The sequence below is a fragment of the Ranitomeya variabilis genome, chromosome 3, assembly GCF_051348905.1.
Source record: "Ranitomeya variabilis isolate aRanVar5 chromosome 3, aRanVar5.hap1, whole genome shotgun sequence".
In the NCBI taxonomy this organism is placed as follows: domain Eukaryota; kingdom Metazoa; phylum Chordata; class Amphibia; order Anura; family Dendrobatidae; genus Ranitomeya; species Ranitomeya variabilis.
The window spans coordinates 161386578-161404687 of record NC_135234.1 but is presented as its reverse complement, the minus strand read 5'-3'; the positions used below and the strand labels follow the sequence as shown (position 1 = coordinate 161404687).

Below are 18110 nucleotides of genomic sequence, written 5' to 3'. Positions count from 1 at the left end.
TGCCACAAGACCCCAGCCAGCCTGCCACAAGACCCCAGCCAGCCTGCCACAAGACCGCAGCCAGCCTGCCACAAGACCGCAGCCAGCCTGCCACAAGACCGCAGCCAGCCTGCCACAAGACTGCAGCCAGCCTGCCACAAGACTGCAGCCAGCCTGCCACAAGACTGCAGCCAGCCTGCCACAAGACTGCAGCCAGCCTGCCACAAGACTCCAGCCACCATAGAGCCAGTGTGAGTATTGCAATGTTTGTGTGCATCTGTGTGCCTGTGCATTTCTGTGTGTATGAGGTACTACTGACTACAGCAAGAGCTTAAAACCTGAAGAGAACCTGAGGCCTGCCATCGTCCTGCACCAGCCAGTGCCATGCTAGAGTCCAGATCCACCATGATGCCAGCCACTGTGAAGACCTGCTGCTTCAGCCAAAGGATTGTCAGCCTTTTGTATGTGTGTGTAATGTGTGTGTGTGTATGCGTCTTCTGATTGGGTTCACCTTTCTGCCTTTGTTGTACATATGTGTATTTGCATAAAGCTATGTGCGTGCATGTGTATGTGTGTATTTTTGGACGGCTGTGTGCTTTTGTATCATGTGCCTGCACCTTATTATGCCTTTGTCAATCTTATGCCTGTTCATGTGGGAGGGTATGTGTCCATGTGCAGGATTGCATCAGGATGTGGTCAGGATTTTCCATCAGTATTTGTACGCCAAAATCAGGAGTGGGTGATAAATGCAAAAGTGTGCCTGTTTTCCTATTATACTTTCCATAATTGTTCCACTCCTGGTTTTGGCGTACAAATACTGATGGAAAATCCTGACCAAATCCTGATGCGATCCGGAATGTGGACACATACCATGCATGTTTGTGTGCGTCTTGTTGATTGCATGTGCATTTGTCCATGCTTTAATTAGTTAATTGCCTTTTTCTGATGTATTGACTGTATAGTGGTCTGTGCAGCATGTGGTTTAAATGTGTTTTTTTTTTTTTTTTTTTTAAATCTGATGTATTTTTTTAAAAAGTCTAGCGGTCTGCAGCTTGTGGTTTAAGGGTATGTTTCCACGTTACGGATGGGCGGCGGTATCGCCGCAGCGGCGAAGCTGCTCGGCGCTAAGCCCCGCCCCCTTAATGGGACGCGATCATGCCGGATGTGTTAACTCTTCACATCCGGGATGATCGCTCTCTCCCATAGGGCCCTGTGATATGCCTTGCGGGGACGCTGCGTCCCCGCAAGGTGTATGGGCATGCTGCGATCTGAAAAGACGCGCAGCATGTCCGTAGTCGCAGGGCCGCCGCGTGCGGGTTTCCACGCATAGTGGAGACAGGATTTCATCAAATCCCCTCCACTATGCAGGAACATCTGGACGCTGCTTGTTTGACGCTGCAGCGCTGCGCAGCGTCAAACAAGCAGCGTTTCCTGAACGTGGAAACATACCCTGAATGTGTGAGTGTGGGGTTTTTTTTCGATTTAAAAGTGTTGATTTTATTTTAATTACTGTTAAAACCATTTGCAGTTGATGTACTTGTATTTAAAATAAAGAGCATGTCAGCTCCTAATTGTGATTTAAAAAAAAAAAAGTGAAAAAAAAAGAAAATAATAAAATTTTTGTTAAAAAAATGTCCGTAGTATCATTTCATACAGGTAAATTTAAAACAGGTGTATGTACCAATGGTTATACTTGCAATACACAGTTGGTTGAGGGCACTTTTTTTTAATAAAGGTTACACTTAAAGGTTTTTTGGGGGAGGTGATTTTTGAAAATAAAATGTGGTAAATATATGTTTACATGGTGGGTTCACATTTAAAAAATTTTTTTTGGGAACATGGAAATGAATGGTATACCGTGCACCTGTTTTGGGGTTTTGGTGTTCACATTTAATGAACTTTTCTCACATCATTTTAGCAGGGTGTTTATTAAAACATTACCTAGTTTAGGGGGTGGTCTAACTAGAAATCCATTATACTTATTATAGATACACCAGGGACCAGGACCACAGCCGCCGCCTGTCAGCCCAGGACCACAGCCGCCGCCTGTCAGCCCAGGACCACAGCCGCCGCCTGTCAGCACAGGACCAGCCCACCAGGACCACAGCCACCAACTGTTAAATGTAAGTTTTGAAGACCCCAAATCTGCTGCTTCAATGTGTAGAGCAGATTGCAAGTGTCTTTAAACTTACAGAAAAACCAGGACCACAGCCGCCGCCTGTCAGCCCAGGACCACAGCCGCCGCCTGTCAGCCCAGGACCACAGCCACCGGCTTACTTCCACAACAATGTCCTCTTCTGACAGCCCTCCTCCACAGCAACAGCGTGTATCGGTAAGTTAACACAAAATATTTATTTTATTTTTTTTTTTTAAATTTACGTTTTTTTGGATCACTACATGCATAAATTATGTTTCAACAGGAAGCTGAATCAGATGAGGAGCTGTCAGAAGGGGGTTAGATGGGTGGAGAGATGCAAGTGGAGGAGGAACCAAGTGTAAGTAGTGGTGAAACAGTTGCTTCGCACATCACACTGCACCATACACAAAACAGATTTTCATACATAACTAAACACAGAAAATATATGCCTACCTATAACCGAGAATTTGTTTACTTTATTTCAGGCTGCTGCTGCTGCCGCTGAAGGCTCTCCCAGACACTCCCAGAGTCGGCGGACTCGTCGCCGCGGTCGGCCATCAGTGAGTTTTTTTTTGGGGGGGTTTCTATTGGTACTTTAGTGTTTCAGTGTACTAATTTGTTTGTTTTTCTTCTTTTTTTTGGCACAGGCTTCACAGCGTGCTCCCGCAGAAGAGGATGATGATGATGACGACATAGACATCGAGAATCTCATCGAGGAGGTTCGCGAGCGGGAGCCGCTGTGGAACATGGCTGACCGCAGGCATGCTGATACCGGTGTCACCCGTCGGCTCTGGGACGAAGTGTGTCGCAACCTGTTTCCAAGGCGGGAGAGCCTTCATCCTCAGCAGCAGAGCAAACTAGGTAAGTATTCACTTTCCAGTGATGTTTTGAGCTGACTGTAATGTATTGCATTTACCAATTTATTTTTTTTTCTTTTGATTCTTGTCTTCACAGTTGGAAAGGTTAGGAAGCGGTGGCGGTCACTGAGGGATCGCTTTAAGAGGGAATTCAACGATGAGATGAAGGCCCCGAGTGGCTCTGCAGGAAGGAAGAGGAGCAAATACAAATATGGCCAGGCCCTCTCCTTCCTGAGGCGAACCATGCTGAGCAGAGTGTAAGTATTCTACAGCCCACTAATAACCATGTTAACCTGTCTACTTAGTTTGCTTTCAGTCAGGGCTTTTTCATTCCAATGTATTAATTTCTTTTGTTTTTTCTTTCACAGCACCTTCTCCAGCCACCGGGCGCCTGCATCTTCCTCTGCGCCCTCTGGAGCGATCCCTCCTGAGTCCGCCACTGAGGGCCACGTCGGTAGGCCCCACACCTCTGTCCCCTCCTCTGACCCCTCTGTCCCCTCCACTTCATCCGCCCCAAGCAGTGGAGCATTATTGCAGGCTTCATTGCTCGCATCTGATGCTGAACAGTTAGCGTTCCCTTTACCCCACCCCTCTGATCCTGCCACCTCGACACCACCATTAGGTTCGTGGCGGCAGCGACAGAGGGGTCAGGAAAGGAGCTATGCTCCTGAGTTCTTACACCTGAATGCATCCTTCCAAGGCTCTTTCAAAATTTTGGGAGAGCAAGTGACTGCTGGTTTCAACATGGTGCAGTCACGCATCAGTGAAACAAACCAGGAAACCAGCAGTCGCTTGGATAGGCTGCATTCAGCTGTAAGTCCCGATCCGGCCAATATTTTTTTCCAATCCATGCTCAGGAGCATGGAGAAGCTTTCTTTTGAGCAACAGATGCGGGTAATGAATACCTGCCATAATGCTCTACTGCAGGCCGTTAATGAATCTACCCACACACCTACCCACACCTCCACTCCAATTCCACCCCAGGCCCCATTTCCATACCATACCCCCCATTACCAAACCCAGCCCCAATCCCCACACCAGCACCATTACCAAACCCAGCCACAAACCCCACGCCAGCCCCATTACCCAACCCAGTCCCACTACCCTACCCAGTCACAATACCCAACCCAGTCCCCACAACAATCCCGGCCCCCAGACCAAATTACTTCCCCAATGTTTTCTTTACCCAGCTTTTCTCTTCCCCCTACCCCAACACCACCCCCCTCTGGTCAGCCTCTTGGTTTTACCCCCCCTTCCACTGCACCCCAAACAAGTAGGGTTTCCCCACCTATCGACGTGGTCCAACCTTCCTGCCCCTCCTCCTCTCATATCTCCACCCAAGAATTTCAAGACTTGTAAATGTTTTTTAAATGTTTATAAAATTTTGCAAAGTTTTCCAAAAAAAAAAAAGAATAATTTTTTTTTTTTTTTTCCAAAAAAATAGATGAGTTAAAATAAAATTCTGATTATAATTCTACTCTTTGTGTGTGTGTGGATTTCTTAAGGTAATATAATAAAAAAAAGGTTTAATAAAAACAAACACCAGACATGTTAAAGGTATAACAAAATGGTTTTACTAGCAAGAAAACCACGTTTTTTGGCCTTTTTTTTTTTTTTTTTTTTTTTGGGCAGAAACACATTTTTTACATAAACAAAACACATGGGAAACAGGTTACACATGGGAAACAGGTTACACAATCATGTCTTGCCACGGGATCCGCCCGACAGGTGAGACAAAATAATCGGCAAACTGGTCCCTCATCCTTGTAACTGAACTTGTAGAGCGAACCGAGCTGCTGCGGTAGTCCCACAAGGTGGTCTCCAACTCTTCATCATCCAAGGAAACGGGCTCCTTTGAAAGGACAAAGTTGTGGAGCACCACACAGGCTTTAACTACCTCGTCTATAGTTGTTGTTTTCAGCTTGATAGCCGTCAGCAGAACTCGCCACTTCGCCGTCAATATGCCAAAGGAACACTCCACTACTCTTCGTGCTCTAGTAAGCCGGTAATTAAAGACCCGCTTGGTATGGTTTAAGTTCCGGCTACTGTATGGTTTCAGTAGGTGCGGCGACAGTTGAAAGGCTTCATCACCTACAAAGACATATTCCAGGGCTGGGTCATTTGTTCCTGGCAGTGGTCTGGCTGGCGGTAAATCGTAGCTCTCTCCATAAAGGCAACGACCCATCGGAGAGTTTTTAAGAACTTGCGAATCGTTGGACCGTCCATATGCTCCGATGTCCACGGCAAGGAACCTGCAGTTGGCATCTGCAATAGCCATAAGGACGATGGAGAAATACTTCTTATAATTATAATACTCCGATCCTGTTCCTGCCGGTTTCGCAATCCTTATATGTTTCCCGTCAACTGCACCCACACAATTAGGGAAATTGCAAATTTGCTGAAACTCTTCAGCACTTCGCAACCAGATTTCCATGGATGGTTGGGGGATGTACTCTGGTTGCAAAGTGGTCCAAACAGCCCGACATGTGTCCTTCACTATTCCAGAGATAGTTGAAATGCCCAGCCTGAACTGATAATGGAGCGAAGTCATAGATTCACCCGTAGCTAGGAAACTTTAAAAAAAAAAAAAAAAAAATGTTAGAAAAAATTGCACAGACCAACAAGTTTTAATATGGCACTGTTAAAAAAAAAAAATTAACAGTGCCATATTAAAACTTGTTGGTCTGTGCAATTTTTTCTAACATTTTTTTTTTTTTTTTAAAGTTTTTGGGGTTTGATGACATGCAACTGCTTTTTTTTCTTTCATTGGTCATTTTGAATGTTATATTACATGCTGCAGACAATACTGCGCTGGCATACTGCGCACTATTTTCTGCAGCATGTAATTTGGGTTTTCTTGGCGGACATTCCACTGTTTTTTTTACACCGGTTTCATGCTGGTTTTATTGGGTGTCCCGTCCTTAATTTTTTTTTTTTTTTTTTTTTTAAGGACGGGACACCCAATAAAACCAGCATGAAACCGGTGTAAAAAAAACAGTGGAATGTCCGCCAAGAAAACCCAAATTACATGCTGCAGAAAATAGTGCGCAGTATGCCAGCGCAGTATTGTCTGCAGCATGTAATATAACATTCAAAATGACCAATGAAAGAAAAAAAAGCAGTTGCATGTCATCAAACCCAAAAAACTTAAAAAAAAAAAAAACTGCAGAAAATGCAACGCAATATTTCAGCGCAGTATTTTCTGCAGTCTGTTATCTAACATTCAATATCAGCAATGACCTTTAAATAAAGCAGTGGAATGTCCGCCAAGAAAACCAAAATTACATGCTGCAGAAAATAGTGCGCAATATGTCAGCGCAGTATTGTCTGCAGCATGTAATATAACATTCAATGTCAGCAATGAAATAAAAAAAAGAGGCTTACCGCAGGGTCACCATCAGCCGCTCCGCCGGTGTGATGGCAAGCCTCATCCTTGTGTCCTGTCTTCGGATGACATCCTCCATTTTTGCAAGCAAAAAATCAAAATGTTCAATCCTCATCCGCACGTAGTTGTGGAATTTGTGTGGATTGTGCCGCAACTCCAGGTACAGAGTGGACTGGACACCCCGGGTCATCCGTAGTTGATTAATCGGATGAATCCACAGTCGTCTCCGTTGCTGCAGAAGCATCCTACGCCTTTCCGCTGCCGCCTCCTTCTCCCGCACTATGATATCCAGGCGATTTGTCTCAAAGATAACGTCGGTAACCAAACTAGCAATCCTCCCAAGAACACCTTCCATCGCTGCCACAAAACTAAAACCCACAAAGATGGGCTGTAAAAACAGTACTATATAGTTTTTCAAATTTTCCAGTAGCCAATCAAATTTGGGAGCCTCCCATTTTAAAAACGGATCCGTCGGAAAAACGGATACAACGGATGGTAAAACGTATGCAACGCATCCAGTATTTTCGACGGAAACGTTTAGCGGATTTGCGACGGATCCGTCGAAATGCTGGATGCGTGGCATACGTTTGTCACCGTTTTTCACTTTTTTGACGCATCCGTTTTTTCGGCAAAAAAACGGATTTGCGACGTAATGCAGTTAACGCTAGTGTGAAACTAGCCTTACTCTTGCGAAAATAAGAAATTTGGGTCTAAGGTAAAGGTTTTGTTAAAATTGAACTTTTTTTTTTTTAGTCTTTCCTGTGAAGCACATGAGGGGGGGTAGTAAACAGCTTGAATGTGATTTTGAACACTTTTAGGGGTGCAGTTTTTAGAATGGTGTCACTTTTGGGTATTCTCTGTCATATAGGCCCCTCAAAGTCACTTCAAATGTGATGCTGTCCCTGAATAAAAAATAAAAAAAAGGAAATTGATAGAAAAATTACTGATCAGCTTTTCTTAAAAAATGCTTTAAAAAAAAAAAAAAAATGTGCCGATTCAAAGGCATAAAAATTAAGTTTGTACATTGCCAAATTTTCAATTTTTTCACAAACGCAATACTCTAGAGGTATTGGACTTGTACAGTTCAAAAAAACATAAAGGCAATAGATAAGTCTGTAAAACAAACCCTCCACTATGGTAACGCCGCACTGCCCCGCAGACCCATGTGGGGTCACATTCACGGCAGAACGAACGCTGTAAAAATGACACTTCTCTGGGGCACGAGCTGCCGGGCCGCCCGCCTTGTGCGCTGCTCCGTGTGGCCGCCCGCCCGCCTTGTGCGCTGCTCCGTGTGGCCGCCCGCCCGCCTTGTGCGCTGCTCCGTGTGCCAGCCCCGCAGAGCGGGCACAACTCTATCACTAAAACTAACCACATTATTTATCACTATCAGTGTCCTCGTTACGTCACACAGTGGCGGTCACATGACAGGAGCGAGCGCCAGACGTGACTCAGTCTCAGCCCACGTCACCAGGTTATGTAGGCACACACGTCACGCCCATCAGCGAGAAGAGCGCATGCGCTTTGTGTCTGCCGAGGGGAATGGAGTCTCTTCCGGTTTAGTCCCTTCCCCCAGCTGCTGATGCTACTTTCGCTTCCGGTGCGTGAAGGAGGCGGCCGCCAGTAGGGCCCCGGTTCTCACACATTTTGTTGTAAAAGTGTTAGAGGGGCGGCAGTGTACGGGGTCCCCGGCAGCCGGGTCCTATGCCTCTCCTCCGCACACACGGTTTCTGTGAACGGTAGAGTGTGAGCCGCAGGCAGAATGCCTCCTGTGCAGCTGGAGAGCAGTCAGCTGGTGGTGACTGGGGGTCCTACTGCTGCCCCTCAGCCGCCTCCCCCGGGCACTATAGTGGCCGCCAGCTCCAGCAGCCATGGCTATCGCCTCAGCACCCTCATCGACTTCCTGCTGCAGAGGACTTACCAGGAGATCAACGTGCTGGCCGACCTGTAAGTGTCAGGGCATGGGGTGTTATACTGGTGGTGTGGGGAGGCTGAGCCATCACTGGTCACCTGTGGCCTCCACACTAAGGAGCAGATCACTAGGATCTGCTGATTGGGAGATCAATTCATTGCCTGTGTGTGATCAGGTGTCTTTCTGTGTAGACATGGATGCATGCATCCTTGGGAGAGCTGATCATGTCCATCCCTGCTGCTGTCTGATCATATCCAGTTATCTGATCTGGTGCTGTCTGATCGTGGCCATCGCTGGCGCTGTCTGATCGTGGCCATTGCTGGCGCTGTCTGATCGTGGCCATTGCTGGCGCTGTCTGATCGTGGCCATTGCTGGCGCTGTCTGATCGTGGCCATTGCTGGCGCTGTCTGATCGTGGCCATTGCTGGCGCTGTCTGATCGTGGCCATTGCTGGCGCTGTCTGATCGTGGCCATTGCTGGCGCTGTCTGATCGTGGCCATTGCTGGCGCTGTCTGATCGTGGCCATTGCTGGCGCTGTCTGATCGTGGCTATCGCTGGCGCTGTCTGATCGTGGCCATCGCTGGCGCTGTCTGATCGTGGCCATCGCTGGCGCTGTCTGATCGTGGCCATCGCTGGCGCTGTCTGATCGTGGCCATCGCTGGCGCTGTCTGATCGTGGCCATCGCTGGCGCTGTCTGATCGTGGCCATCGCTGGCGCTGTCTGATCGTGGCCATCGCTGGCGCTGTCTGATCGTGGCCATCGCTGGCGCTGTCTGATCGTGGCCATCGCTGGCGCTGTCTGATCGTGGCCATCGCTGGCGCTGTCTGATCGTGGCCATCGCTGGCGCTGTCTGATCGTGGCCATCGCTGGCGCTGTCTGATCGTGGCCATCGCTGGCGCTGTCTGATCGTGGCCAGTGTGAAGTTTCCACAATCAGTGGTGATTTGGTGAGCCAAGTCATCTGCTGGTGTAGGTCCACTGTGTTTTATCAAGACCAAAGTCAGCACAGCCGTCTACCAGGAAATTTTAGAGCACTTCATGCTTCCCTCTGCTGACAAGCTGTTTGGAGATGGAAATTTCATTCTTCATCAGGACTTGGCACCTGTCCACACTGCCAAAAGTACCAATTCCTGGTTTAAAATCAACAGTATCACTGTGCTTGATTGGCCAGCAAACTCGCCTGACCTTAACCCCATAGAGAATCAATAGGGTATTGTCAAGAGGAAGATGAGACACCAGACCCAACAATGCAGATGAGCTGAAGGCTGCTATCAAAGCAACCTGGGCTTCCAGTGCCACAGACTGATCACCTTCATGCCATGCCGCATTGATGCAGTAATTGATGCAAAAGGAGCCCCGACCAAGTATTGAGTGCATTTACTGAACATACATTGCAGTAGGCCAACATTTCGGAATTTAAAATAACTTTTTCAAGCTGGTGTTATAAAGTGTTCTAATTTACTGATGTAATCATTTTTGGGTTTTCATTGGCTGTAAGCCATAATCATCAACATTAACAGAAATAAACGCATGAAATAGATCACTCTGTAATGTCTCTATATAATGAGTTTAATTTTTTGTATTGAAGAACTGAAATAAATTAACTTTTTGATGATATTCTAATTTTGTGAGATGCACCTGTATGTACAGCTCACAAAGTGCTCCAGATGTTTGCCCCAGCCTGTGGTGGAGGGGTGGGTGAGAACTCCTTATGTAGCAGACTTTTGGTGATCGTTCTGGTATATTTTCTAACAATGACAATACAGGTGAATGATTTCCCCATGACAAACAAGTCTTTTTCATCATTGATCTCTGGATGCTATGCCTCGTACATAAGATAATGTTGCCCTTTCTGTCTGTTATAAGCATGCTAGTCACTTAGGACTTCTGTGACTATATAAACGATGAAAGCGGAGTGCGATTATACAGATCATTGTACGCTGAGGTGACATATTCATTATAAGTATAGTTGAAAATATGTATACATATACAGAAATGTTACTGGGCCATTAGAATAGTCACATTGGCTTATGGGTTGGACTAGATGCCTCCTAATATCTTAGCTGTGCCTGGTTTTGTCTTCGCTTTTTTTTCCTGAGGTATTTATCTCTTTTTTGTGGGGGGGGGGGGGTTGATGGGGTGAGGCAGTGAAATCTGAAATAGGAGCGTCAGTGTGTTTGTACAGAATTCCCATAATATCACTTTACAGATGTAGTTCCATATTTTGTCACTAATTATAGTGGCATCTTGCATGTTGTCTCCACATTGGTGTGTAACGGGTGTATCTTGTGTAGTCCCACTGAAGTGTATGTGTCATCTCTGCTATGGTAGTTTCACTCTTTTCCACCTTACCTTGTGTCACATTTTCTGCTCATTCTTGTAAGATTGCTTTTTTGATTGATGTGGATCTGAAGGATGTGACAGCATGTTCGCTGCGTCCAAAGTGCTGCCGTCTATTGAACGCAGGGGAATCCCCATGTGTTCCCTGAACCATGCGGATTCACCGTGTCCAATACATTGTATTTGTGAAATTTCTCTTTCTCGCATCTCCGCAAAAGAAATTGACATGCGTCGGTCTGGAAAAATGCGCCTCATGTTCGTCTCGGCAGGTGAACCCCAGGCGTCTGTGGACGCATAGTGGGCATGGGATTTCTTCAAATCCCATCCACTATGCTATAACATCTAGACGCTGCCCAAGTACACAGCGTCCAACCCGCAGCGATTACTGATTGTCTGCACATACCCTTAGAGGTTGTCTAGGACTTGTTTTTATGCCCATAGTTAAAAAAAAAACAGGCAAGTAGTTGCTAATAGGGGCAACTACTTGCCTGCTGTACCCGGCGTCAACTCATAGAGGTCACTGACCCCTCCTGCGGGCGATTCAGCTGCTCTACATCGAGAAAGCAGCACTTCCTCCTCCTAGCTGCTCTGTCGGGGCACGCCGTCAACTCAGCATTCACGCCCATTCAACAGAGCAGAGCGGAAGAGAAACCCCTGCTCTGTCCACGTGACATCAACGAAAGTCGCTGTATTGCCGACAGGCGTGGTCTGTGACTTAGCAACTACTTACCTGTTAGACGCTGTGAAACACTGGGTGGAAGAGTTGCAGTAGGGACTATTATATGTCCAGCAGACACACCTGCTGTTCTGATTGTTAGGACAAGTGCCTTATACCTTTTGGTAGACTGAGGGTATGTGTCCACGTTCAGGATTGCAACAGGATTTGGTCAGGATTTTCTATCAGTATTTGTAAGCCAAAACCAGGAGTGGGTGATAAATACAGAAGTGGAGCATATGTTTCTTTTATACTTTTCCTCTAATTGTTCCACTCCTGGTTTTGGCTTACAAATACTGATGGAAAATCCTGACCAAATCCTGATGCAATCCTGAACATGGACACATACCCTGACAGGAGCTTCAGTAACTGGTCCCCATGGCGTATAGCGGTATCTCTCAACATCAGATGCAGGAAGGAGAGATGCTGCACGACCACGTTGAAGAGCTGTGTCCATCAAACCATAGTTGTGAAGAGGAAGGAGCTACTGTACCAGGCACCGAGAGTTGCTACAATTTGCCAACCTTATATAATTGTGGGAATTTTTACCTCTAGGATCCCACTTATTTAAAAAAATGAAGGGGGTGCGGTGCTGGCGTAGCTGTCCCTCAAGTTGCAGCTTGTCCCAGATCACTTGAATGGGTCCTGTAACACTAGGTGCATATGTTGAGTAAATGGATGCAGACATTTCTGCACCATTTCTGCATCTTTTGGCAGGAAAAACGCAGTTGAAAAACATGTGTTTTTTGCCCTAGGTTTTTGACTGATTTGAGTTAAATGAATGGTGAAAAACATTGACAAAAACGTACAGAGAATTGACATGCAGCAGATTATTTTCTGCACTAAATCTGCAAGACAATAATACTCCACGTGTGCATGACACTTCAGGTTTCTCATTCACTTTGGTGGCTTCAGGATTGCTTCAGGTCTTGCTATCAAATCTGCATGGCAAAACGCACCAAACGTGCAATGTGGGCACAAGCCCTTAAAGTGTCCTACACAGCTTGGTGGCCAAGCATAGCTGTGCAGAGAAAAAATAAAAGGGACCCTGCTCTACACCAGCACTGCGACCTCTACATTCTCAGACCTTGCGGAGGTTCCCGAACGTTGGATCATAAATGGATGGGCATATCCTACGTGATATGAGATATGGAAACTTTGAGATCTGACAACCTCTTTAAAGACTGTACACATGAGATGGCTGTCTATATGTCAGGCAGCTATCTCACCAGACTCCTCCATGAGCGCTCTGCTCCGCCAAGCATTCATGTGTTTTCAATGGGGAGAGAGGGAAAAGCAGCTGCCAGTCACCTCCCCTGAAAAAACCAAAGAATTATGAACTGTCCGATCCTTCTCTCCTCCTACATCATCTTGCCGGATAGAATCAGGAGGCCAACTTTCATCTAATGTGTGTGAGGCCTTAAAGTTTACAATGGAATTAAATGAATAACTGGAGGAGGAGGGGGAATTAATGTGCACTCTATGTAATGTTGTATTGATTTGTTGTAGTTTTATGGTCCATTTAGAACAGACCTACCTCGGCCAGTAAGCCACAGACGTTCGGCGTCCGTTAACTTGACTGTTAACACTCATTGATGAGTGATGGGGACAGAACAAAATCTAAGACTTGCTCTATCCCCATACAGTCTCATGCTTTTGTAGCACATCTGTTTACATGTGGCATAGTGCTGCCGATAGCCATTGTTTTTATGCATGGGTGATTGCCAGTCTGTTTAATGGCTCATTTAAATGGGTCATAAGTCTGGTACTATTACGTACCAGCTTGGGAAAACCAAGGGTGTTTGTACTGAATAGTTACCTAATATACATTCAGTAGGTACTACAACTGATGGCCTTTTCCAGCTTTAGTGTAATTGCCTTCTTATCTTCTTATCTTTTTAGACTGCCAAGGAAGACTGACATGGAAAGGTGAGATGTCATATGATTGACCCAACATTTAGTGAGTTGTCAGATTACTCTACACGTGTTACAATAATCTCAACTTTATAGGAATGCTATGGAATTAAAAATATGCAGCATAATCCAAAATTTGTCCAGGTTTCTTCGGTAGGGCAAGTTCAGAGAAGAGCGACCTGAATGGTGACTGGTCTGCAAACCATGTCCTATGAGGAACGGTTACAGGATTTGGGAATGTTTAGCTTGCAAAAAAAAAGACTGAGGGTATGTGCACACGTCAGGATTTCTTGCAGAAATTTCCTGAAGAAAACGGGAAATTTTCTGCAAGAAATCCGCATTTTTCTTTGCGTTTTTTTCCCGTTTTTTTTTTTTTCCCCGTTTTTTTTTTTAGCATTTTGCAAGCGAAATTAGCTTGCAGAATGCTAAAGTTTTCAAGCGATCTGTAGCATCGCTTGGAAAACTGACTGACAGGTTGGTCGCACTTGTCAAACATAGTGTTTGACAAGTGTGACCAACTTTTTACTATAGATGCAGCCTATGCAGCATCAATAGTAAAAGATAGAATGTTTAAAAGTAATAAAAAAATGGTTATGCTCACCTGCAGACAGCCGATCTCCTCAGCGGCGTCCGTTCCTATAGATGATGTGTGTGTGCAGGACCTTCGATGACGTCGCGGTCACGTGAGCGGCCACATGACCGGTCTCGCGACCAATCACAAGACCGCGACGTCATCGCAGGTCCTTCACCACACACCAGCTATAAGAACCGAAGCGGCAGCATGCACCGCTGAGACTCCGGGGCCATCAGAGGGTGAGTATATCACTATTTTTAATTTTAATTCTTTTTTTTTTTACCAATTATATGGTGCCCAGTCCGTGGAGGAGAGTCTCCTCTCCTCCACCCTGGGTACCAACCGCACATGATCTGCTTACTTCCCGCATGGTGTGCAAAGCCCCGTGCGGGAAGTAAGCAGATCAATGCATTCCTAGGTGTGCGGAACCCCACAATTCCGCAAGTTTAATGAACATTTTGCTTTTTTTTCCGCGATGCGATTTTTTTTTGCGGAAAAAAATGCAACATTTGCACAAAAAATGCGGAATACACTGTAAATAATAGGAGGCATATGTTAGCGGTTTTTTTCGCGTTTTTATAGCGAAAAAACACGAAAAAAACGCGAAAAATACTGAACGTGTGCACATGGCCTGAGAGGAGACTTAATAGCTGTCTACAAATATCTCAAGGGCTGTCACATTGTAGAAGGATCATCTTTATTCTCATTTGCACAAGGAAAGACTAGAAGCAATGGGATGAAACTGAATGGGAGGAGACACAGATTAGATATTAGAAAAAACTTTTTGACAGTTAGGGTGATCAATTAGTGGAACAGGCTGCCAGGAGAGGTGGTGAGTTCTCCTTCCATGGAGGTCTTCAAACAGAGGCTGGACAGACATCTGTCTGAGATAATTTAGTGAATCCTGCTTTGAGCAGGGGGTTGGACCAGATGACCCAGGAGGTCCCTTCCAATTCTACCATTCTATGTGTCTTTATGTGTGAATGACATTTTGAAATGTCATTGACACAACAAATATGCTGTGTCAGAACCTTGCTTTTTAAAGGAAGTAATGGTACGGGTGTGCTTGTCCCCCTGTAATAATGAAACCTTTTTGTCGACAAATGATGTACCATTTATGTCTAGTTAGATGCCTCATGCAAAATAAGCTGGACATGGACTGGGGGCTTGTCGGTGTATTCGTAAGGACTACAAGACATTGTCACAACATCAATGTGCTTCCAGTCTGTCTGATTTGCGTGTGGCTTCTAGGTTAGATTTCTCATGACTGGCAGGCGCAGCCCTTCAAGGAAGAAGGTATCATCTTTATGAAGCGGCAAGAGTTTACACAGCAATATCTCTGCCAAATGCTAAAATGTGCCGACAGGCTCTTTTTAAAAAAATACAGATGGTAGAGAAGCAGCTTGTTAATTTGATACATACATTTTTGTTTATTTTATAAAAGTTTATTTTATTGCTAAAATAAAAAAAATACATATATTTCCCAAAAATTAAATGTATTATTCCATGGAAATATTTCTAATCTGTTTCAATTTGAAAAAAATCTAGATTTTTCTTTTTTGGTGTGTCCCTTTTTTAAATAAAATGTGACAGGTTGATCTTGTTTGTGCAGTTATACAAGTGCGTGTAGTGTTACTAAGTATTGCTGCATTACCGGTGCGCCATCCTACACTTAGAGGTTTTTTATTTTATTTCCACTGCTCCCCTAAGTATTCCGCTATTGTTTTCTTTTTCTTTTTAAATCTGCTATACTGTTCCAGAGATATGGACCTTTTTATTTATTACTAATTCTTATGGTGTTTACCAAGCGGGCTCATGTGGCAGGAATGCAGAGCAGCCTAAAGTCACGGCCCCACGGAGTCCTGGAGTACTTCCCCCGCCTTGGTAAAGGCCACAAGAAGTAGCACTTCCAGTAATTAAAAAGGATTTCTACAACTGTATCGAATTTAAAAAATAAGTGGAATACTCAAGAAAGCAGCAGGAATAAAATAAGAGCAATAACTGGTCACTCTCGACCTGGCGACAGGTTCTTTTTAGCGCTGCCATGGTGGACTATGGGGGGGAGTTTGGGGCTGGTGCTTTATATGAATGAGTTTATGGGACTATTAACAGCATTGAAATAAACAGTCTATAATGTAAATGTTTTGTGTTCTAGGAAAATTGAAATTGTACAGTTTGCTAGCCGTACGCGTCAGCTCTTCGTTAGATTGCTAGGTCTAGTGAAATGGGCAAACAATGCTGGCAAAGTCGAGAAATGTGCGGTGAGTATTACCAACGTAAGCCTTTACCTCCACTACCTTTCTGGTACAAAGACTGTGCGTTCTGTATCATCTCTTATCACTATGAATCAAGTATGATAAAAGCGTAACGTTTTAATTCAACGTTTTGATTCAAAACTTCCTTTTTGTATCTCCGTCCCTGTGCACAGCTTGTCTCAGTGGTTTTGGCTACAAACAGTTATATATGTACGGTAGTCTAATCCTGAAGTAATGAAAATCGTCAGACAGAAGGAGAGGACAGACAAGTTTGTGAGCTGTACTGGCCTTCTCTTTGGGCATTATATACAAGCTTCAGTTCCCTAACATGTCCTGATCCTCATAATTTCTACTTTTTGGAGAGAAGTGAATATTTTCATAGCAATAGAGAACAACTATGGGATATTCAGGTTTCTGACACCTTCTCTTGTCCTGTTGACAGTATGGTTGGCACTCTTGGCTAGGATGCGTGCTGCTGTGGTAGGGCTTATCTTCCATCATACACTTCAAAGAAAACCACAGCTTTCCAGTGTTGCAGTTTCATGAAAATTAGGATTTCTTTATTGAAATAGTCAACATATGGTGCATGTTCTTGCTCCACAAGAAGTAGATTGACCAATGTTTCGGTCCATGTCGGACCTTGACTTGTCTTGTGGAACACCATATGCTGATAATTTCAGTAAAACAATTCTCATTTTCTTCAGCCTTCACCACTGAAGTGCTGAGGTTTTCCATTTTCCTATTAGAGCGAGATAATAATGTATCATATGCAACATAAAGCCGCTCTGCATTTTGCTGACTCACAGGTAAAAAAACTCAATTGGGTTTATTATAGGAAGGCTTCAGCTTGTAAAAGTAAAACTGGTTTTAAATGGTCATTAGATTTCCTTTTGCCCAATTGGACTCTCTGGAATGTTTATTATAATTGTTCACTCTGGGTATATGTTCACACTAGGCAAATCTTCAGTATAAGGCCGGGGTCACACTAGCGTATAACAAGGACGAGTGCTATGCGAGAGAACATCGCACAGCACTCGGTCCAGTGTTACACTATGGGGCAGATCACATCTGCGATTATTTTCTCATGCCGAATCGGCATGCAAGAACAATCGCAGCATGCTGCTATTGGCACCGACACTCGGCCGAGTCTCAGCTCACTCGCACCCATATAAGCCTATGGGTGCGAGTGACACGGTGCACATCACTCAGATATCACCTGAGTGCTGTGCGATATACGCTGACCCCGGCAATGGAGGAGATGGAGAAATTACTTTATCCGCCTCCTCCACAGCTGTGCTCCGATTCTCTCTGTGCAAGAGGCTCGGAGCACATGACACTCGGCTCCCGCTCGCTGCAGAGCAGGAGCCGAGGATCGTTAGCATATCACATCCAATGGTCTCACATCGGATGCCATACGCTAGTCTGACCACGGCCTAAAAGTAATATTTGTGCTCTTATCACAATTATTGAGATCCCAACAGTGATTTTTGTCAGGTATAAGGGTCTTCAAAGCTAAATTGTTATTTGGACACATATGTATGTGTGTAGTATTCCTCCTTAGGCTATGTGCACACGTTCAGGATTTTTCACATTTTTTTCCTGTTTTTTCGGGAAAACACTTAAACGCATACATAAGCATCCCATCATTTTTAATGCATTCTGCAATTTTTGTGCACATGATGCTTTTTTTTCCGCGAAAAAAATGCATCGCGGTAGAAAACGCAGCATGTTCATTAATTTTGCGGATTTTTCGCGTTTTTGCCGCTATTTTAATGCATTGGGAAGCCCCGGAAAAAAATGCGTCAAAAACGTGATAAAAACGCAAAAAAAACCGCATGCGGATTTCTTGCAGAAAATGTCCGGTTTTGTTCAGGAAATTTCTGCAAGAAATCCTGACGTGTGCACATAGCCTTACACTGCATGTCAGGCATAATGCACAGATATTACTTTTTCAGTCTTTCTTTCTTGAATGGGAGTCAGACTACCATTTTTATCTGTGTTTTGGGTATGGACCTGTCTTTCTCTTGTAAATCTACAGTACATTTTT

The 18110-nt window shown here is 44.8% G+C and overlaps 2 protein-coding genes across 3 annotated transcripts in view; both read left to right on the top strand.

The window, feature by feature from the left end:
* The first annotated feature begins 1130 nt into the window (after window positions 1–1130).
* LOC143817638 (uncharacterized) lies at window positions 1131–4332 on the top strand. The gene is made up of 4 exons (XM_077299130.1): window positions 1131–2676; window positions 2764–2977; window positions 3071–3230; window positions 3342–4332. The coding sequence occupies exons 2-4, from the start codon at window positions 2863–2865 to the stop codon at window positions 4330–4332; spliced, it is 1266 nt and encodes a 421-aa protein (XP_077155245.1). The 5' UTR covers window positions 1131–2676; window positions 2764–2862.
* Window positions 4333–7892: 3560 nt separating this feature from the next.
* MED14 (mediator complex subunit 14) overlaps window positions 7893–18110 on the top strand; it is a 79591-nt gene continuing 69373 nt past the window's right edge. Inside the window, exons 1-3 of one of the 2 annotated variants that reach the window (XM_077294788.1) lie at window positions 7893–8302; window positions 13223–13249; window positions 15964–16069. In XM_077294788.1, the coding sequence (XP_077150903.1) occupies window positions 8118–8302; window positions 13223–13249; window positions 15964–16069 (318 nt within the window). In that variant the 5' untranslated portion in view covers window positions 7893–8117. The remainder of the gene's footprint in view (window positions 8303–13222; window positions 13250–15963; window positions 16070–18110) is intronic. The other variant, XM_077294787.1, reaches the window with a different exon arrangement.